This window comes from Morchella sextelata (assembly GCF_020137385.1).
Source record: "Morchella sextelata strain SCLS chromosome Unknown scls_2, whole genome shotgun sequence".
Lineage (NCBI taxonomy): Eukaryota > Fungi > Ascomycota > Pezizomycetes > Pezizales > Morchellaceae > Morchella > Morchella sextelata.
Genome location: NW_025408617.1, coordinates 3,353,440 through 3,375,227, shown reverse-complemented (window position 1 = coordinate 3,375,227; position 21,788 = coordinate 3,353,440). Strand labels below are relative to the sequence as shown.

General features: G+C 45.4%; 6 protein-coding genes across 6 annotated transcripts; 3 read left to right on the top strand and 3 right to left on the bottom strand.

Moving 5' to 3' along the window:
* Window positions 1-494: 494 nt before the first annotated feature.
* H6S33_006135 (uncharacterized protein) lies at window positions 495-1,038 on the top strand (the record flags this gene model as incomplete). Its single annotated transcript, XM_044837557.1, has 4 exons — window positions 495-556; window positions 620-676; window positions 733-860; window positions 938-1,038. 4 exons carry the CDS (start codon window positions 495-497, stop codon window positions 1,036-1,038), a joined length of 348 nt encoding a protein of 115 aa, XP_044699444.1.
* A 2,029-nt stretch (window positions 1,039-3,067) lies between these two features.
* H6S33_006134 (uncharacterized protein) lies at window positions 3,068-3,901 on the bottom strand (the record flags this gene model as incomplete). The annotated part of the gene is made up of 5 exons (XM_044837556.1): window positions 3,068-3,091; window positions 3,182-3,286; window positions 3,353-3,361; window positions 3,443-3,470; window positions 3,855-3,901. The coding sequence occupies 5 exons, from the start codon at window positions 3,899-3,901 to the stop codon at window positions 3,068-3,070; spliced, it is 213 nt and encodes a 70-aa protein (XP_044699443.1).
* A 2,071-nt stretch (window positions 3,902-5,972) lies between these two features.
* H6S33_006133 (uncharacterized protein) lies at window positions 5,973-7,887 on the top strand (the record flags this gene model as incomplete). The annotated part of the gene is made up of 6 exons (XM_044837555.1): window positions 5,973-6,012; window positions 6,172-6,294; window positions 6,353-6,378; window positions 6,471-6,887; window positions 6,944-7,398; window positions 7,455-7,887. 6 exons carry the CDS (start codon window positions 5,973-5,975, stop codon window positions 7,885-7,887), a joined length of 1,494 nt encoding a protein of 497 aa, XP_044699442.1.
* A 3,019-nt stretch (window positions 7,888-10,906) lies between these two features.
* H6S33_006132 (uncharacterized protein) lies at window positions 10,907-13,949 on the bottom strand (the record flags this gene model as incomplete). Its single annotated transcript, XM_044837554.1, has 7 exons — window positions 10,907-12,280; window positions 12,339-13,196; window positions 13,277-13,339; window positions 13,401-13,446; window positions 13,537-13,584; window positions 13,637-13,708; window positions 13,756-13,949. 7 exons carry the CDS (start codon window positions 13,947-13,949, stop codon window positions 10,907-10,909), a joined length of 2,655 nt encoding a protein of 884 aa, XP_044699441.1.
* Window positions 13,950-16,063: 2,114 nt separating this feature from the next.
* On the top strand, window positions 16,064-17,422 carry H6S33_006131 (uncharacterized protein; the record flags this gene model as incomplete). The annotated part of the gene is made up of 6 exons (XM_044837553.1): window positions 16,064-16,216; window positions 16,279-16,336; window positions 16,400-16,504; window positions 16,575-16,738; window positions 16,790-17,359; window positions 17,417-17,422. 6 exons carry the CDS (start codon window positions 16,064-16,066, stop codon window positions 17,420-17,422), a joined length of 1,056 nt encoding a protein of 351 aa, XP_044699440.1.
* Window positions 17,423-19,539: 2,117 nt separating this feature from the next.
* On the bottom strand, window positions 19,540-20,169 carry H6S33_006130 (uncharacterized protein; the record flags this gene model as incomplete). Its single annotated transcript, XM_044837552.1, has 1 exon — window positions 19,540-20,169. One exon carries the CDS (start codon window positions 20,167-20,169, stop codon window positions 19,540-19,542), a length of 630 nt encoding a protein of 209 aa, XP_044699439.1.
* Window positions 20,170-21,788: the final 1,619 nt, after the last annotated feature.

Genomic DNA, 21,788 nt, shown 5'->3' with positions numbered 1-21,788 from the left:
GACGCACCGTTGGCGACATATGCGGGATGGATGGGGTGACCATAAACTTGGCTCTTGGTGGAATCACATTTAGCTACCCTAATAACGTTCTAGCTTTACATATATCTACGCCCTAACCATAGATAATAATCAATAGACGCAAATTCTACATACCGTAGCCCAAATCCTACAAACTGGAGTCAGCGAGATCTGAAAAAGACCCGTACCCGAGCCCTCGAGTGATTCATTGTGTATTGCATCTGGACAACTGTGGCGCAGAGAGTTCAACGCCACAGTAGCATCAATAATTCTGCCAAGAGGCTCCAAGGCATGCCGCGTTGTCGGAGCTACGCGCCACATTCGGAACTGTTCTCCTCGCCATCCTGTATCGATAAACCCTCGATCCCGATTCTTTCTCAACCCCAACCCATCTCCCACCCATACCCCCATCGCCTCACACTCATCTCCTCTACATCTTACACTTTATACAGCAGCGAAAGAATCTCAGCCGAGATATGAATCGGGGTGGTAAACTCGCTCCCGAAGTCCAGAGAGTTCTGTTCGTGAAGAACTTGAGGTTCGTAAAGCTCTCGCTGTCCTCCCCGACCAATCTTCCTTCTCGCTGACTCAAAGACAACAGCTACAACGTTTCTTCTGAGGAACTATTTGACCTCTTCGGAAAGTTCGGTCCAATCCGGTATGTGTTCTGTCTTGTTTTCAGATTCATTCATACGCTGACAGAGCGCGTCAAAGTCAAATTCGCCAAGGAATAGCAAACAACACCAAGGGAACCGCGTTTGTAGTTTACGAAGATGTTATGGACGCGAAGACAGCGTGCGACAAGTTGAACGGTTTTAATTTCCAGAATCGTTACCTTGTTGGTAAGTCATTGCCATAATCCCCCCTTCTCGCGAGCGATACATAAGGAATTCCTCTGACACTGGGTGGGAATGAACAGTATTATACCATCAGCCCGAGAAGATGGCGCGTGCAGAGAACGACCTAGCGAAACGCCAGGAAAGTTTAGAAAAGCTCAAGAAACAACACGGGATCGATTAAGGTGCCTTTGGTCTGCGATGAGTCGATGCGCTCCGGGAAACAGGGTTATCGGTACAACGCAGCAACGTAAAGAAAATAACTCATTTCGATAATACTATACCTTATGTTTTCACTTGGCATACCTGGGAAAAGGGAAAGGAAACGGAAAGGGGAAAGGGCTGTACGTCTATGGGGTGTGTATCTGCAGGGCTACGATTACGGGAAGGGATTGAAGGCGTTGATTCTGATTCTTTCCGTTCTCAAATTTGTTTTTTTATCTGCTTTTTTCCCTCTCAATTATCTCTACTTTTGCTTTGAATTGTTCTTGGTTTTATTCTATTACTTAACCTGCAAATACTACTATGTTCTGGGGATGTACGATTCAGTAGGTACAACTACTTAACCTAAAAACATGCACGTCTCCTTTCATTTGCTACTTTTTAGTGACCAGTGGTACCGATACATGCACTTAGTAGTGGTGTAAACCAATGACCAGAGAACAGTGACTAATATCAACCCCATTTGATCTAGTGACAGGATATACTTAATAATGGTGATCACATCTGCGAGAAACTCATCTCCAGCAATTTTATTTGGTGACTTTTTGCTTACTAGGAATAAGAAAATATTCACTGATGACATCTACCCACATCTCAATTACAAAAAGAAAAATAAAGGTACATATATATTAAGATATGACTACATCATCTAACATGCTTCGGATTCCAGAAGGGGAGAAAAGAAAGAAGAAAAAAACGAATCCCCTGTTCAGCTCATATGTGTTCTCTTAATGTCTCTCCACCAATCTCCACCAATGACCGGGGGTGCTAGAGCCAAGAACTTATTGGATTAATGTCTCCATTGAGCAATATGTATGGAAGAAAGGAAGGATGAAGGAAGAAAGTATGAGCAAGGATCGAAGCAGGGGGTGAATTTCAATGGCCACGAAATATCTAGGTATTTATCCAAAGTGATCTCCTCCCCGAGATTCCATTGGTTACAAAGTGTACTTTCTCCTCTCTTTTAATCTCATATGGTGGACCCCGGTCTCTCTCGCTTGTGCTAAGCACTCATATGCAAGGTATCAAAGACATAGGGTACTTCAGAGGTTCCGGGGATCATTATTGCATGGTGGCAAGCACGATGGCACTTTAGCTGCATTATGTAGGTACACTGCTAGATTATAGAGTAGGTACTTCCAGTCACAGTTCGAAGCTTAAGGTGGGAAGAGACTTCTTGCTGTTACATTACGCGGCCGTGGAAGAAAAAATAAATATGAGATTAGATTTATATGATTCTAGAATATGGCTTCAACCAAAGAAATGTCGTCGAGACCGATTACAAAGAGTGGAGAAAATCAATCAAAAGAAGAACTTTTTTATATCCCAGACTCACGCCGGAGCCATCAGCAATTACCGGACAGCATTGCCCATTCCCACGTCCCATAAGAAAACCCTACCCAACCCGGACCCTGAAAGAAAAACCCGGTGCATGAAAACAAAAACGGGAAAAAACAAAAAAACAATATCCTTTCTATCCAGTTGGATGTGATGTGATGTGTGATATGTGGTGGTGTGGTGTTTGACGTTTCGTTCCTCGACCAATCATTACCCCCCAGTAGTACATGCCGCGGCGATCCATGCCACTGGCGAACCACCTATAAACCGCGCCCTGTGAGGCTGTCAGAATTGAACTGTGATCCTGCAAATCAAATCTCGATGGGTAAAAATGTTCCGTACCTTGCATATCTACAACCTCACATGGCTGTGATGCTGCGAGAGAGATTTCGTCCCAACTTCACCACCAAACGGAAACGACGGGTATCGTTGTTCTGTAGGTGATGGTGGAGGAGGAGGAGGAAATGGAGAGTCTTTGATGAAACGGCTAGGAATCTTGATTGACAACTGGTTTCCTCTTGGTGACATGATTGCGGTGGATGATATTTAGCTTTCGGGGTAGAGGGAAAGGCGGACTATATATATATTTGAGGATGGATATAATAAATAACTGGTTTAATTGATCGCCGAGGTAGTTGAACTAGTAGAAGATGCTAGGTAGCTAGGCAAGATACAGTCTGAGAGATCTGATGAGGACTCAAGAGAAAAGCAGGATGAGATCTTCAAGTAAGTATTATATGCACTTCGGAAAATCAAATCTTGGGTACCTTGGACCGCCTCCGGCGCCACAGACTTGACAGCGGGTAAAAAACCATTGATTGACCGCCTATCTCTCTCATCTTCGCATCGTCATCACCTGAGAAGGCAGTAATCTACAGGTTTCTTTTCCTCAGCCCCAGCTCTACGCAGGGCACAGAAGCACAGAGGGGACTCCTGACGAACAAAAACTGAACGCGTTGGCCTGATGAGCATGAGTGTGCACCCAAGAGAAAAAAAAATCCGGCCTGGATCCACAATGGTGTGCATACCAAGAGAGATAATAAGTTTTGGAAGATTCTATTTTTGAAGGTACATAACCAGAGCTGGTCTAGTTATCGAGAATATTTGGCCTATTAACTGGCATCAGATCAGATTGCAATCGTCTCGCAGTAGTAGAGCACTCGCAGCAAGCTCATCGTTAATTTTCCGCCTCCGGCCCCAGCTTAGAGGTATGTAGTTGCCCGGGTGTAGTTTCCGATGTAGCATCTGGGGTCTGTATTTTTCCTAGTGCATTCCCCTTGCTTCATTACTTCTAATAGGATATATGCATATCCCAGGGTCTCTTTTCCAAGTCTGAGATATGCATATACCCTATAAGAACTAATATGGCAACGATGGCTGAGAATTTCAGTTGTGTGATGGTGTTGAAAATCAATGTAGCGGTAATGCTCAAGCACAAACAGTTCATCACTGATTTGCGGGAGCACAAGATTCGAGACAACGGGCATCGAGATGAGACGAAAAGGGGCAAGTAAGTGGCGTGGCAGGTTGAGATGGATGGGGAGAAGACCTCTCCACAGTCCCAAAAGCCCATAAGCCACCTGTAGTTGCCAGTAGTAAATTAGGAGTGACCCCTTATTGGTCAAAGTATATAATTTTTTTTTTCCAAGCTGCGCATAAAGAATGCTGCTGGGTGAGCGGTGATGTGCTGGATCAGGTATAGGTGATCAAGCAAGTGGCCTTGCTGGCGGAGACATGAGTGGTGCCGCGTGGAATCTGGGGAAAATCTAAAAGATATTCAGGCACAGATGAGAGTTACCTTCCGTTATCCACTCGGTGGCCTGTATTCTGGAATTTCTTCAGCAAAAATATGGGAAGAATACTATAGATTTCTCTCGATATAGCTCCCCGATGTCGGGTCTACCAAGGTGTATGAACGATGTGAAGTTTGATGCTGCCATCGAGCAAATGGTCGTATTGTGCACAAAGGAACACAAACGTCCACCAACCCACCTATTCATCCATCATCATCATCTATCTCGACATCTTGTTGTTGGCCTTCCGCTGAACGGGAGGCTTCGCAGGGCAGGTAGGGAAAGGATGAAGAATTCGGTAACCCACTGGAAGAGATTTAGACGAGTCCCGAGTCCGAAGAGTCGAAGCATGAGCCGGGATTGGGGTTCGAGCCAGACGCCGTGTACAGGCTAAGCGGGCGTCAGCATCGGCAGTTTATGTACGTCAAAAGCCATCACGGCATCTGCGATACGTACATACATCTCGGCCTGAAATCCGCTTCAGGTTTTACACCAACCAAACAATGGGAGTCACCCATCGATTTCTCTCCTCCTCTCACAAGAGGCTGATAATTCTCGGGGAAGCAACAGGATATGCGATACTAGGTTGCTCGCGCTGTGCTGACTGACTACGTGCCTTTAAAATATGCGTTGTCGAGCGTTTCACGATACACCAAAGCAGATAGCTGTGTCTCGCGTCCAACTCTATTGAACATGCTGGTGACCGACCACAGCCCACGACCAGTCGTGAGTCCAGAATCCATGCGTTTCTCTTTCCCACCCCTGCGTGATTCACGGGTCCCAGGATTTCAGGATGATGCTGTGGAGCAGGTCCCGTTCAACCGTTCAAGCAAGGTAGGGTATGCGCAGAACAGGAAAGGCTACATGTATGCTCGCGTTTCTTTATCAGGGTCCTATCAAATCTGAAGATAGATAGGCACAGCAGTATGTATTGTATTGATTGTACTCTGGAGGTCCCATTACTATCCTTAACTCAATCTTACGGGGTTGGTATGTCGTGCGTAAATTTCTTATTTTGCTTTTCTCGATTGTTCTCTTGTTCTTCCTTTCTGACTTCCTTTTTTTTTCTTTCTTTTTCTTTTCATTCTGGTTTGTGCCCTTCCTATTTCGCTTCATATTTTGTCTGTTTCATTCCCAGGTAATGGAAACAGCCCGTCTTATCAATTTACAGCCTATCATCTATCTTTGGACTTGTGGACCCTCTTCCACTGAACCCCACGAATACCCCAAGTCCACAAGTGGTAAACACCCTCAAGACATTGTAATTCTCCCGCTCTCGTCCCGTACTGCTCCCGCTTTTTTTACAATTCACCCTGGAAGCAGGAGGAGTTGCAGAGACTGCCGACCATGTTCCAAAGAAACAACAAATAGAAATCCCTCCCTGAGTGATTACACCATGCGATTATGAGAGAAAAAAGTCGCAGGAAAAAAAACGCCGCCTACATGTACTGAGTGCTTCCAAGTAAATGTTTTGCAGAAGTTCGCCCAGATTGGAATTGTATGAGGTGACGGTGGTGTGCCCCACCAACAAGCAGTAAACAACCCCTCCAAGCTGCGGCAACGACCCCTCCTCAAATCCTGTCAGTCAGTTCCACGAACGGCTATCCCCCATTCTCTCCACTTCTTTCCCCTCCGCCTCTCCCCTCCATCCATTCTTCTGTCCTTCATCATCGTCAAAGGTCGAATTCTTACGAGTTCTGACTTTGCCGCCGCTCACATCACAATATTTCCCCCCAGTCTGCTTAACTCCGTCGCCTAGAGCATCATGTATCTCAACACCTCGAGAAAACCCCCCAGCCGTAAAGGTTCGTATCTGTTATCTTACTTTATAAACATCCCCCTTGTAAACGGAGCCAATAATTAGATCGTGAATTGAATGCTCGCTCCCCTTAAAGAAAAAAGAAATAAAAAAGAGATCCTCAGAGATCTTTAGAGCAATCACTGATGACCATTCCATCGAGCAGGCTCTATGCACGATGTGCCCAAGGATCTGATGGACCACATCAAGGAGCTGGAGAAAATCTTTACCATTGATACTCCTAAGCTTCATGAGATTGTCGATGTCTTTGTGGAAGAGCTCAAAAAAGGTGATGATTCCCCGCATCTTGAGGCGCTGTGAATCATCTGTTAATAGTTGTCTTCCAGGTTTGGCAAAGGAGGGCTCAACAATTGTAAGGCATCTGCATAGCCCACGTTTCATTCATCACCCTGCAGCGTTACAAACACCCAATGGAAACTAATTCGTTCCTGTGCCTTCATACAGCCCATGAACCCTACATGGGTTATTGGATACCCCACTGGAGACGAAACAGGAACCTACCTTGCTCTTGATATGGGTGGAACAAATCTTCGAGTATGTGAGGTTGAGCTACCCGAAGAGAAGGGGCAGTATGACATCTACCAATCCAAGTACCGCCTGCCCGAAGAGATCAAGAACGGTACTGGTGAACAGCTGTTCGACTATATCGCAGAGTGTGTCAAGCAATTTTTGATTGCCAATCACGAGGGCCAGGATATCAGCGAGCTCAAGGAGCTGCATCTCGGTTTCACTTTCTCGTATCCATGTACACAAAACGCTATTGATCATGGTATCTTGCAACGTTGGACAAAGGGTTTTGATATCGAAGGCGTTGAAGGCCATGACGTCGTGCCGATGTTTGAAGCAGCTTTGGAGAGAAAGGCAGGTGATCATGGTACAGAATGAGTTAATCTAGATACTAACCTAAGCTCTTTCAGGGTGTTCCCATCAAAATTACCGCTTTGGTGAACGATACTACCGGAACTTTGATCGCATCTGCCTACACCGACAACACTACAAAGATTGGGTGCATCTTTGGAACAGGATGCAATGCTGCTTACATGGAGGAGGTCGGTTGTATTCCCAAACTTGCACACATGAACCTTGACCCTACCCTTCCTATTGCCATCAACTGTGAATGGGGTGCGTTCGACAACGAGCACCGCGTGCTTCCTCGCACTACCTATGACATCCATATCGACAAGCACTCTCCTCGCCCTGGGCAGCAAACCTTCGAGAAGATGGTCGCAGGTCTTTACTTGGGCGAGATCTTCCGTTTGGTTCTCGTTGACTTGTATGCCAACCCGGATGTTAGTCTTTTCAAAGATCAAGATATCAGCGCATTGCAGGTGGAATATTCCCTCGATGCGTCTTTCCTGGCTGAGATTGAAAGGTAAGTCTAAATTCCTGCCAATCATACACGAGTAATCCTCTAATGAGAGGCGATAGTGATCCATGGGAAAATCTGATGGAGACCCATGCGCTCTTCGAGAAGAAGCTCAAGATCGCCCCAACGGAACCCGAGCGCAAGCTTATCCGCCGTCTTGCTGAGTTGATCGGCACCCGCGCCGCGCGTCTATCTGCCTGTGGTGTTGGAGCTATTTGCAAGATGAAGGATATCAAGTCTTGCCACGTCGGTGCTGATGGCTCTGTGTTCAACAAGTACCCTAACTTCCAGCAACGAGGAGCACATGCCCTTCGTGAAATCTTCGGCTGGGACAAATCTGTGAGGAAAGATCCTATCCAGATTGTTCCTTCTGAAGATGGAAGTGGTGTTGGCGCTGCTCTGATTGCCGCCTTGACCATGAAGCGTATCAGGAGAGGTATCCATGCAGGTGTGAACGTCAAGAGAAAGAACTCTCTTATCCCCCCAATCCCTTAAGCTATCCGAGTTGAGGACCTTCTTCAATGCGAAGAGCAACTAGCTGTATTCGGGACATTTTTTTTTTCTTTCTTTCTTGCTATTGTTCTATATGGTTGTTTGGAATCTGCTCGGTACATGTTTGAAGGCCAGGATTGATCGCACATTCTTTCTATTTCCTTTCTAGAATGTCTTGCTTGGGGGTTGTGAGAGTGAGCCAATAGAAGGGCTGAATGAGAGATAAGATACCCGACCAACTGCAAGTTCTTACCAGTATTTTCAAGTTTTTCTAAACCTGGTTTTGTGTACTGCCCATGCATGCATTTGACCATCCGTCTGAGCGCTTTATTCTAGTATGGCGACTACTTGAGTGGTGTTTCTTATTTCTGCCTGTGTAAACGCCTCAATAGTCGACGAGCTCTCTTCGCTTCAAGGAAACAATTAATGGTTGTGCAATCATTACCAATTTCAGAAAATAGCCCATGCACGAATCCGGGATGACGTAGCTGTCGCCTGAGGTGCACATCCCGGTTTGGACCAGGGTCAGCTAAGCCGTGATTGCGGCATCTCCCGGGAAACATCCGAGTGAGAGATTATGATTTGCAGACCCGAAGTGAGACCTGAACATACAGAGCGTTAAGTAATCCCGGTACGCGCCCATATCCTAGACATAAATACATATGTACATAATAACCGATAAATTTTCTAGCTAATATATCAGATGGGATGAATCTCGTCAAATATTCCAACGGCAATGACGTCATAAAATCTTTTCTTTGCGAACGTCATAAAAAAAAAAGAAAATAGAAATAATACCGCAATACATATGACTCAGATATATTGAAGTATACAGGAAACTAAATACCGTGGGGCTGACTTTACGAAGTATATGCTCACGTGTAATGTTAAAACTGAGTGTTTGGCCACGGCATCCATTCAGCTGGGGGCTTATGCAGTGGAACAAACGTACTCCAGCACGCGCGGTACAAACCATGTATATGCAAATCTTACATGCAATCGGAGAAATAGAAGTCAGTGAAGAACCTTCCACTACAGTCGTGGTCGTGTTTCGATTTTCACTAATGTATCCACGGGAAGTATAGTACATGGGGCGGGAGAAAAATGTGGACGATAATATCATTGGCTCAGGACATATTGACGAGTGATATGCCGTGATTGGGGATGCTCTTCCTCCCCGCGGAAAAGTGGCAATGAGAATGAGCATCGGACGGGAGATTGTTCCCCCCCCCTCCCCCGAAAAATGCCCCCCCCGGATGCTTCCGGCGCATGATCCTTGTTTCTAGAAGGGCACGTGAGAAGGGGTTTTCTCAAACGTGATTGCTTGATAATTGTCTGCTAGAGTGGTAGCGATTTTTGTGGCAAGAAAGATTGATTCGAGGGTTTATGCCCCAATAAAATCCATCATTACGGTTTACGTACTTCTATGGTCGGAATCATTCCATATTCGTTGTGCTTACTCACTAGATTCGGTATAAGGCGGAGTAGCTGTATTGAATTCTCCCTTTTGAGGGATTATCATTGTCACTGGAATGTCTGGCCCTGACAAATTGCCAAGTTAATACATCTTCTTTGGACCAAAAACACTTAAATAACAAGCCTCGTTAGTGGAGTGGTGTACCGTCGTTAAACTGGATGGAAGAGTAACGCTTAATTGCAGATGTACGGTGGCTGGGTTTTGACCCCCCACCGAGTCATAATTCAAATTTACTTACCCACATGGTGGGATTTCTATGGGAAAATTGATTGAATGAACCCCAGGAGTTTAAACCCCGCTTACCTCTACACCCTTTACTGCAGGTGGCATAGTTACATGTAGCGCCCGGCCCTCCAGTGAGTATCAATCATATACTCATTAAGATGGAAGATGACGCCTCCTACGCTCGGAAACTAGCCGATGAGTAGTAGGGCGAAAGCTTGCCCTCCAATCCCTCAATAGCGCATCGATGAGTTAGCTTCCTTGCCCTTGCCAGCCTTGCCAACCATTGCGTCGAGAATATCAACACCGCCAGCAGTTTCTTCGAGTCCCAAGTGGCTGTACGTAGCCAATTCCCAACAGAAGCCAGCTCACGGTCGAAATAATTATATTGAGTATGCGGGAGTTGTTACGGCAGGGAATTGTATCGTTGCAGTGTTTCTAAGCTTTAATGGTTGACGGTACTTGACCGGTGGTTAATTGCAATCAAGCCACAGAGGCCTGTATGGAGAGGTTTGACTATCTGTTCATAAGAGTTCTGCTCGTTTGTGGTGACCCAATCAAAAGATCTCCTGAGGTGTACTTTTGAAACATTACCGCCCCATTATGCACTACGGCTCTTTTTTTTTCTCCAACCCCTGAAAAACACATTCCTGGTTAAATATCGATGCACATGTAGTTTAAAACTAACATTGCATTGCATAAAGTACGGCTCATGAACCCCTACCAAGCCATTGGGTTAGGGTTCTTACGCTAGTTGAGCCAGCCCGTGTTTTTGTTCGAAGTTTTCTTATCTTTCTGTCTCAGATGAAGTGTTTTAATCGGTTGCAAATTGTACCGTGGAGGGACTCGGGCTAAATGGTGGCTAGGATTTTCTCACCGCGGAGGCTTGGAGTGGATTGGTGAAGGAGCAGGTTATTCATGAATGATCACTCGGTGAGTGGGGTTAGTGGGGGGTTAGTGGGGGCGTCTCTCCTGTTTCCCCTTCCCTATCGATTGTTGTTGTTAACTCGCTGATTGTACCCCTTCCTACCAAACCCAAAAGGTACGAAGGGATTTATTCGGCGGTGACTCCAAGATTAGGGAGAATTCCTGAGAAATTATTCATTTTCTCTTCTTTCTTCTTTTCATTCTGCAGGCCAGCTACATGCCCTTATCCCTAAAGAAATAATGTAGAGGTTCTTGCCTATGAACCCTTCCTACACTCCCTTTCTAACCAGACACACCGTAATAAATAACATAAAACTAAATAATTAAAGATAAAATAACACATATTACACTCATCATATGTAACGAAAGGAAATCCAAAATTACGGTATCAGCTAGTTAAGCCGGTGTCGGTCCGATCTTCCCCGTCCACTCCGTTTGCAGATCCCCCAGGGACACAGTGCTAAAATTAATCGCAATAAATTCTGCTGTTGTTGCTGCTGCTAGAGGAACTGTAAGATCTAATGAGGATTCTAAGGCTGTTGTAGTTGCTATTACGGCGGTAGTAATCTCGGCGGCTGTTAATACGCTCGTATCCAAGACCAAACTCTCCGCAATAGACGACACCGGGTCCGCAATAAGGATTGACGTCGGAGCAATAGCACTGATAAAACCGGTTCTGACTACAGTTGCCATCGTAGACTCTACCTGTGTGGGTATTGCTGGGAGACCTGGAGGATTGATGGCTTCGGCGACCTTGAAAGCAGCCGCCGGGCATAAACACTGGCAAGCGCACGCCGCACCAGGAACGGCAGTACCTGTTACTACAGCGGCTGTAGTGGTGACTAATTCTGTTGCTGCTGCTGTTGTAGTAGTAGCGGCGGTTCCGTTCAGTGCGATGGCGGCGTCTTGGAATGCCTTGAATGTTTTCTCGGCAGTTGGGTTAATGGCAAATACCATTCCCTTCCCACAGTGGGTAGTTTGTGCACAATACCACCAAGTCGGCTCAGTAGCTGTAACTGTGTAATCAAATGTTGGCGCAGGAGTAATGGTGTCATTAATATTACTCATAAAACCTGAGTCGATTCCCTCCGCGGATATCTTATTGCATGGAGCGCCAAAGGTGGACTGAGTAACTGTATGATTCTGCTTCATGAATACGAAGTGTACTACATCGCCGACCGCAGCAATAATCTCCGAAGGGGTATAAACAAGGCCTGTCTCCCCGCCAACAATTATATTATGGGTCGCGGCGGCGGCGACGGCCGAGGTTGAGCTTGCAGCAGCAGGAGGGGAACTTAGTGTTCCGTTTAGGGTGATAGCGGCATCTTGAAATGCCTTGAACGTCTTTTCACAGGTGGGATTTATGGCAAATACCATCCCCCTTCCACAGTGGGTAGTTTGTGCACAATACCACCATGTGGGGTCTTTCGAAGTAACAGTGTAGTTCCAAGTGGGCGCAGGAACGACTGTGTTGTTGATGTTACTCAGGAAGCCAGAATCGGCTGCGTCAATTGCCAATTTGTTACATGGAGTACCAAAGGTTGATTGAGTCACTGTGTGATTCTGTTTCATGAAGACGAAACTGACGACGTCACCGACCTCAGCAATGATTTCTGAGGGTGTGTAGATAAGACCCGCGTCGCCTCCGACTATAACGGTGTGCGTAGCTCCGCCAGTTGGTGTCGGGCATACAGTTGTGGTGAGACTAATAACCTTATAAATTGTTGAAAACTCTGCGGCCGACTGGGTTTCCGTGGTGATGAGTGTTTCCTGGTGGAGACGGATTTGTTAGCGAGTGATAATTCATGAAGTGAAAGTAAGAGCTTACGGTCGCGACGCTGGCCACAGTTTCGGTCAGGACAGTACTCAAGACCTGAGTTTCCGTTGCAAGTTTTGTCTCAGTTGCGATACTGTGAATGACTTTTGTCGCTGTTTCGGTCAAGATCTTATCCACTGTAGCGATAGCAGTGGCTGTCGCGATGCTATGGACGGTCTCAGTAGTAACACTGTTAACTACCTTAGTTTCAGTTGCCAGCCTTGTTTCTGTGGCTATGCTGTGAATAATCTGAGTTTCGGTAGCTAACTTAGTCTCAGTAGCGATACTTTGAATAACCTCAGTCGATACTCTGTCGACCGTGGCAGTGCTGTGAACGGTCTCTGTTGCAATGCTGTTAACAACTTTCGTCTCAGTCGCCAACTTTGTCTCCGTGGCAATGCTATGAATGATCTGAACCTGAGTTTCTGTCGCCAATTCTGTCGCAGTAGAAATCTGGGTCTCTATCGCAACACTATGAATAACCTGCGTTGCCGTCTCTGTAGACACACTCTCAACCACTTTCGTCTTCGTAGCAAGCTTAGTCTCCGTAGCTAGCTTCGTCTCTGTAGCAACACTATGAATAACCTGTGTCGCCGTCTCCGTCTTAAGACTTTCAATCACCTTCGTCTCCGTAGCAAGCTTAGTCTCCGTAGCCAGCTTCGTCTCAATCCTATTAACCACCTCCGTCGCGGTCTCCGTCGCGGTCTCCGTCGCCGTCTTCTCTTGCGTCAAAATCTCCGTCTGCACGATGTGAGAAACCTGCACTTCTGTCTTCGTCTTCACCGCTGTCTCCGTCACCTTTACTTCAATAGTCTTCAAATCCGTCTGGGTGACAAGTTTCTCAACCGGAACAGCCACCTCAATAGTATGCTACCCAACCAACCCCACGTTTCAAGTTAATAATCCCCTTATCTTTGCTTTTTATGCGACAGGGGTCAAATGAAACTAACCAAAAGTGTTTCGGTAGCAGATTCTGTTACGGTCACATGAACTGGTGGAAGGGTTTCAATAACCTATTTTATCGTGATTAGTGGATGTGTGGGTATGTTATAATTGCTTGTCTGGGTTATTTACGGTATTGTGGATTGTTACATGCTGTGTCTCCGTTATAGGCTGTGTTCTGTTTCGTGTTTCGATGGTTAGACTTTCGTTTTTCTCCAATAGTAGAATGATTGCATGCATTAATAGAAGATAATAAAAATATACTTACTCGGTAACGTGCATAACTTCTGTTGAGACATCTGTAACATGCAATGTCCTAAAAGATTATAGTTAGTTGGGTTAACTTCCAAAGCATTGAGAGTACTCACTCAGTAACATGCACCTGTATTTGTTCAGTAACGTGTATAACCTTAGTCGAAACATCAGTGGCATGTAATGTCCTATAACAGTCAACAACCAACTCAACTCAACCTCGGGGTTTACTCACTCAGTAACATGCACTTGAACTTTCTCTGTCTGTACCACCGTTACCACAATCGCCGCCGCACCATTACTATCAGTCTGTGGCTGTCCTCGTTCTAACAATATTCTATTGTTCGCTTTTGATTGGTCTGTTTCTGCCGCCCGTACTGCCACTGCTACTAGCTGCAGTACTGCAGCGAGGAAATTGAAAATTCTCATAGGACAGATTGACGTGTCAGGAATGGATAGATGCACAATAGATGAATTAATAAACAGATCCTCTCCTGGAGGTGTAAATGTCTAGATGCTTAGTTAGTGTGCGCAGTTAAGCTCAAAGGCATACGTAATACGTATGGAAATAGATTTAACAACGAACATTAAAATTGGTATGTAGCCCGGGCTTTAGTCAGAAGTGGAACGTAAAGCGCACGCGCCAGAGGTTGATAGTGATAAAGGAATGAAAGTTGACGACTTCGTCGACAGAAAAGAAACGTTCAAAGATAGAAGTGTAAAACGTGGATGATGATGAGAATTAGAACTAGAGGGAATAGACAGAAAGAAGTAAGTAAGATCAAAAAGGGGGAGGAAAAAACATTTCATAACAAAAGCCATTATTGTACAAAGACTCAAACGCCAAATCTCATAGAACAGGACTTTTCATCAGGAATATGAGTCGGTATGAGTCGTTATCTGTATCATCAAAGTCTGAACCTTTTCACACTGCAGTTCACACAAACTCGCTTGCCCGAGTTTCCCCCTGAGGTAAAGTTTTCACATCGTGATGTCAAAGTTCTCAATTGGCATGTGTGTAACCAGGCTCCATGAAACACACAGTGTTTTGGCATAGAGGATAAATTCCACATAACTGTGCGCATACCCCGTCACAGAGAACAACCCGTTGTAAAAGAGTTTCCGACAAGGAAGGTTCTCCTTCAGAGTATGTAGGCCATGCACATATCGTACGATTCAGACTCCATGGAGGAATAAGGTTAAGCACTCATCCATGCAAGCTGGTTGCCCTGTGCAAACCCAGAGGGAAGGCTGGTTGCACTGCAATCTATGATGCATGAGAGTTGTGAAATCGAAGGATGCCTATTACGGATTGGCGCTCGTCCGTATCTCTAGTTCCAGGTTGGAAAACTCGATGCATCTGTTTTTAAAGACTAAACTCTTGGTAGAATAATATGCGGGCGCTATTAACGGAAATGGGTTTATCGAGATGCAAGCAGGGGTTCCTATCCCCTAGTCTTTGCCATGTAGAGTAGGAGGGATTTCTCCCTACGGTTGTCTCCGTCGTCTCACAGCACAATGATTTCAGAATTACGATAAAGAAACGGGAGACCTAAAGACATGATCGAATGAGAGGTAAAAAAAGCGGAAAGCTCTAATTACATGAGTCTCTACTTGTAATAATATCAGACGGCACAGAGAGCGGCTGCCAAGCCTGTCAACCATACGAGAAGTTGACTTGACTCAATCCAGGGTAAGGGTTTTTAGATGAGGCTGAGATTAGTAAACTCCCCAAACGGGACACACCAGCAGCTCTTTGTTCCACCACCTTTGAGCTTCCCCGCAGTCTCTGACGTCGGCTTTGAAGCCGTAGCACTTCTCCAAGGAGCTTGACTTTTGAAGTTGTTTACGAAGGCAGTTGCAGCTCTAAACTTCCTCTCGTCCTCGGTAGTAAATCGGATGTTAACTCGTATGATCAACGTTATGCTGTCTCTCCTGTTCGCCGACCCTTTGGACCGTGGGCTGGTACTACAATAAGAGCCACCCATGACCCGGCACGCAGAAAATCCGAGATCGCGAGCAGTGAGAATGCTTGTCTGAGGTGCAGAGATTACAGGTGAGAGTACAGGTGATACACCGTCAAAAGCCTCCGTAGGGCTTATGTTGTCTCGCCACTCGAGCGAGAGCATCTATCGATGCTGTGTCTAGTCAATTATTAGAGGTTTTATGCGGGTTGTGATTGGTCGAGTTAGGGATTATATGCTACCGCCATATGCGGTTGATCACCCCACGCCGCAGATGCCCCTCCAGAAACAGACTGCAGTGCGTCATTGTTACTAAGAAATAGCGGCAGAGATGGACCCAGGAGTATACGTACTCTAACAGGTGCAATCTGTAGCATCAGGAGCTTTCACTTAGGAACGACAGGCCACATGAAATAGATCCCCTTATAGTTTATAAAGAAGTTACTTCTTCCTACTCGTTACTCTCTCAGTTCTTAAGCCCCTCAGCTTGTAGACCTCCACCGAATCTACTACTACTATCCCCTTTCAATTTCAATTCTTTCCCAAACTTAACTCCCAAATCAATCAATACTATCAACAATGGCCGGACAAATCCCAGCGATGCAATGGGCTCAAGTGTTCGAGAAGAACAATGGCCCCATCGAATACAAGCAGATTCCTGTCCCCAAGCCAGGTCCTGATGAAGTTTTAGTAAACATCAAATACACCGGTGTTTGCCATACCGATCTTCACGTAAGGCACATCAAACATCATTGCCCACCTGCAGAAGAATACTGATAGATATCTACGAATAGGCATGGAAGGGCGATTGGCCATTGGCAGCGAAGTTGCCTCTTGTTGGTGGTCACGAAGGTTTGTCTTTACCTAGTCTATAGCTCTTAGTAGTCGGCACTAGTGCCAACTAATGTAAAACAGGTGCTGGAGTTGTCGTCGCAGTCGGAGAGCTCGTCAATGATATTAAGGTTGGTGATCACGCTGGTATCAAGTGGCTCAATGGTAGCTGTGGGGCTTGTGACTTCTGTAAGTGCCAGAAATTTCGAAAAGGTTATTATCCACCAAGATTTGATTCCTAACACGCAATTAAAAATAGGCATGGCCTCCGACGAGCCCCTCTGTGGACAGGCATTACTATCCGGGTACACCGTCGATGGTACATTTCAACAATACTGCATTGGCAAGGCTGCTCATGTAGCCCGTATCCCCAAGGAAGTTAAACTTGATGCCATTGCCCCTGTCCTTTGTGCCGGTATCACTGTAAGTCATCAGACATCTCGTGGTGAGATTGTCATAGGCTAACTCTACCAGGTCTATAAAGCACTCAAAGAATCCGGTGCCCGCTCAGGTAACACTGTGGCTATTACTGGTGCCGGTGGTGGACTTGGATCCCTTGCCTGCCAGTATGCCAAAGCTATGGGCTTCCGTGTCCTCGCCATCGATGGCGGCGACGAAAAGAAGGATATGTGCCTTAACAAGCTCGGCGCAGAGGACTTTGTCGACTTCACAAAACAGGATGTTGTCGCCACAGTCAAGGACCTTACCGGCGGGCTTGGAGCTCATGCTGTTATTCTGCTTGCTGTGAGTGAGAAGCCATTCCAGCAGGCAACTGAGTATTGTCGTAGCCGTGGTACGGTGGTTTGTGTTGGCCTTCCGGCAAAGGCGAGAATCAGTGCAGAGGTCTTCCCGACTGTGGTTAGAATGATCACAATCAAGGGGTCTTACGTTGGCAACCGTCTCGACACACAGGAAGCGATTGACTTCTTTAAGAGAGGACTCATCAATGCCCCATTCAAGACTGCGAAGTTGAGTGAGTTGCCTGAGATCTTCAAGCTTATGGAGGAAGGAAAGATTGTCGGAAGATATGTCCTAGATTGCAACGTGAGCTTCCCTCAATTTAGTACATGGAGGTATTGATCTACAACTGACATTAAACAGGCATAAACGAATAGAATTGATAGGAAATATACAAATGTATGGGCTTTGAGTTTGGTGTTTATTTGGCGGGTCGACGGTTTGGGGCGTGATTGATGATTTATTTTCCTGTTTCTTATCTTTTGTGCGTTTGTCGTGCGAGCTTCCAGATGAAGGATAGCCTATTATCTTAAGCTTACTATACGCGATGAGGGGCAATCTCCGCTCCCATACATGTACTTGAGAATTTAGTACCCAAAGGGGGGATTAAAATACCTAGATACTGTTAATAGTGCTGCGCAGTTACGTGAAAAATGACAGAATCCCATAGCAATAGTGCGGCAACACCGAAATTGAACAATAATCTTCTAAGCGTATTTGATTTCATATCCGTCTTTCTAGGATATTACAATAATAGAGCCAATCGCAATTACGTGTGGTCGAACGTTGAATACATATAGCCATATGGAGTGATCGTGAAGAATGCAGGCATGTATACGTATCTGTGATAGCTATATAGACTAGGAGCTCTTACGACTTTGGGCGAGCTTTCTTTCGGAAACCCTAGACCTATGGGGATCGTTTGAGGATTCTGCCTGGTCTCTTAGCTGTATACGTACTCGAGCTTCACTCTGAGTTATAATGGATACTGGACATACAATAAGCCAGAAACACCCTTCCTGATAATAGATAAGCTGATTATTCGATCACGAGGATTCTCACTTAGGTTATACTGACATATCTCCCAGCAATCTTGATAATTATTCCTCCCTCCTATCCTGTCCTTGATTAGACGCTTGCGTTGGGAAAATATTGAGTTTGAGTATATATAAGGGTTGAAGTCAATATTAGTTATGACCACCTTAAGCCAACCAATTAGCGCTCTGCATTTCTTAGGTGGCTAAAAGATCGATTTGTACCTGCATCGAATCCTAGATCAAAATTCTCCGACCCGGTACGATTCGTTTCACCTGGCTGGCGGGTGGGTAGAATTTTCTGGATTTCTGGGCGTCCGAGAGTTTTTTTTCCTGGCTGGTGGCCAACAAGGGACACATACGGTACGGCCCGAAATCGGAAGTTCCCCCGGCTATGACAGGCAATGGTGGCGTGAGCGCAACGCTGTCAGAAAAGAGCTATTATCTAATATGGAGCAATGACTTCGAGTGTTTAAATACGATGATATATATTGTGGAAAGCCCATCTCCTGATAGCTATAGGCATATGGGCGGCCATAGTGTGACTTCGGAACGAAATCCTATATTCGGCCTCAGCTTTTGAAGAAAATTTCATAACTTATGACATTAACTCTAGAGATTATGTAGGAGATCAATAGTCCGCCGGCCTAGTACAAAGATAAATGCTAGAGTTACGTATAATAATTAGATCATCGCAACATCGAGAAACAGTTCAATGTATCTTAAACGGCTCGAGTTCGGCTTCACTACTCATATAGGAGGTGCTACTTCAACTGAATATAATTTCACAAAGTCACCGGTTATCATTGCAATGAGTACTTACATGTATCCATCTGACTGGCCGATGTTGAATTAGGAGAGGGTTACTAGGGTTAGGGTTAAAGCATCTCTGAGCCCTAATCCCTAGTATTGCCTTTTTTGACTGCCTTCAAAATTATCATTGTCACCATGTCAAGAGAACTGTCTTTTGGAAAATCGCCATAAATTAATCCCAATACCTGGTCTATCGAATCAATATATGTACATACTTTAAATCTCTGAATCCTATGGTAGGAAGAAGCTGACATTAAATACTCGATCAAGAACATTCATAAAACACTGTATACATGTATATGTATATATAGAGAGCCCGACACCATGCGCGATAAATCGGCTTTCTTTGAATTATAGGAATAGTGACTCGGAATATAATTACAGTGTGCCGTAGTCTTTCCACCGCCCCCTCTCGGGACCGCAGTTAATCACCAGCCATTGGTCAAAAAAAAAAAAAGAAAAAGAAAAAGAAGAAAAAAAGAAGAATGAAATAAAAGAAAAGAAGAAAAGTATAAGATAGAAATTTGGTATTGGGATTAATTCTCCTAACTGTACGTCGATCGATGAGTACAGATGTGAGAGCGTTGGAACCACATATACCTATCCAATTGTTCAGGGCTCAATCTCTGATATGAGATATTAGTCCTTCACGACTCTTCTCCTGCTTGAGCGTCTGCCTGCTGCAGAACCCTTGGCCTTAGCCTTTCCTTTTCCCTTTCCCTTCCCCATCGACTCCTCCGACTCCTCCGCCTCCGCCTCTTCCTCTTCCTCTTCCTCCCTCGCCTTCCTCTTGCTCGCAGCCTTCATCGCCCTGGAGTCCTCGTAGATATTCCCCAGGCTCAAATCCGTCCTGAGATACCCCTGCCAGTTACGATCCTTGACGAAGCACCATCCAGCCTCCATTTCGCCCTCATCCACCATGAGCCTTAGGTAGTCGTCCCTCCATTGCTTCGACGCAGTGCTCATGAATGCAAATGCCTTGAGATTCGCCTCCGGGTCCGGCCCACAGATGATTCTCTGGAAGCGCTGAGCGGTCAACTGAGGGTTACCCTCGGCGTATTGCATAAACGCATTAAAGACTGGCGATGCTGCAATCTTTGCTGGGGTGCTGGAGGCCTCGTGAGGGAAGGCGACATACTTGTAGGTGGTGTGGTCCAGGAGGCCGCCTGGGCCAGCGTCAGGCTCAGACTCCCAGGGGACGTAGCCGAGTTTAGACAAAATAGCAGATTCGCTGATGATGGGATCCGCCGCGGTCGCTTCGATTGCCATTTTGTGGGTGGGGTGTGGGTGTGGGGGTGGGGGTGTTAATGTGGTGTCTTGTGTGTCTAGGTGTGACTTGCGCGTAGGTGAGGTGGAAATGATCGGTTGGGAAGTGTGATTTTTGTGGCTGTGAATGCGATATTGTGGGGTTGACTCTTGACGAGTGGAGGGGGAAGCTGCTGCGAAGTCGATTTCGTCACGTCATAAAGGTGGGGGAAAGATCGTATATTGTCGTTGTGTGTGAGTGAGGTCGTAGGCTTTCTTGCTTTCCTCGTTAGAAAGCTGCTCTATGTAACGAACGCGCCCTGGGTAGGCTTAGGTTGATGGAGTCACGTGAATGGCAGGCCCGCGTTGGGTGACTAAGTGTTTATTAATATCTAGCAGCGACTAGAGTGTTCTTGGATCAGTGGAAATGATTGTTTTAATGGGACGATTTTATATTATTAACATAACTCTAGACGAAATGTCTTGGAAACTAACTTAAAGGGAACTGACCCTTGATAGCCGGAGCTTGATTTGGGCCCTCAGAATATTCTTAAAATGGCTAAATATTCATTTTTATTGATGCGATGGGCATATGGGGCCGGGTTAATTAATTCTTCATATCAATGACTACATGTACATACCTGTATCTCATTATAAGATGTCTTCCGAACTACTCAAGATTTATCTTTAACCCTTTTTCCTGTCATTGTTTCGGGATACGTGTCTTTATGTGCGAAGCTATGTGTTATGCCAAGTAAGACATTGCAAAAGTGGTTGACCGTACCCTCTGAATAGCATGTAGTGCGGTATAACCCCTCATATATAACAGTGTATATACCGTCATACTAGGGGAACCCAGCATATACGCAGATATCTGTACCTAGGGTAGAATGAAAGTCCAGGTTTCATTCGCGAATTCGGCATTCTCAAACGAGGCCGCATCCCGTTTTCCTCTGCAGTGTACGTTTATCAAGATGTCGTTATTGAAACGTCAGATATATAAGTACATGTACATATACGTATGTCGTGTCGAGTGATGTATATATTGATAACAGGTGTGTGTTTGGTCGGTGATGCTGGATTTGTCTATATGGAACTGCGCCGTCAACTGCATCTTGTAGCACTATCGTGTCCTAAAGGTATAGATGTGCTCAGCTGGTAACGCACAGCGTAATTTATGACTAACTTGCATGCAATTTATCAGTACGTGTACGTGATCAGACTATTATACCTACGGGGACTGTATTTGAAGGAGTATTGCTTTGGTTTAATAAGGAGAGATTGTTGGCAAGATGTAATGTATCCTATCTTCAAATTATCAATTCCTATTCACCCGAAATGGCGGTAAGCTCACGATCACGGGCAATGGGTCTTACCAGTATAATTATATAATCTAGGCTAGTAATCTCCATCATTAGCGAATCCAATAACACTAGTATGAATAAATTTCCAAAGAGAATAGCTTGGGTATTCGGAGAAGCTTGTGGGTAATATCAAGATGTCTAGATCCCCGCAGGAGAGACGGTAAGCAGCAGAATTAATCAAACAACAAAGTAATCCGCCTAGCTTATATATCAGACTCACCAGTATTACCCGGACGATATATATTTGAATTTGAAGCCTCCTATTATGGCGGCCATAAT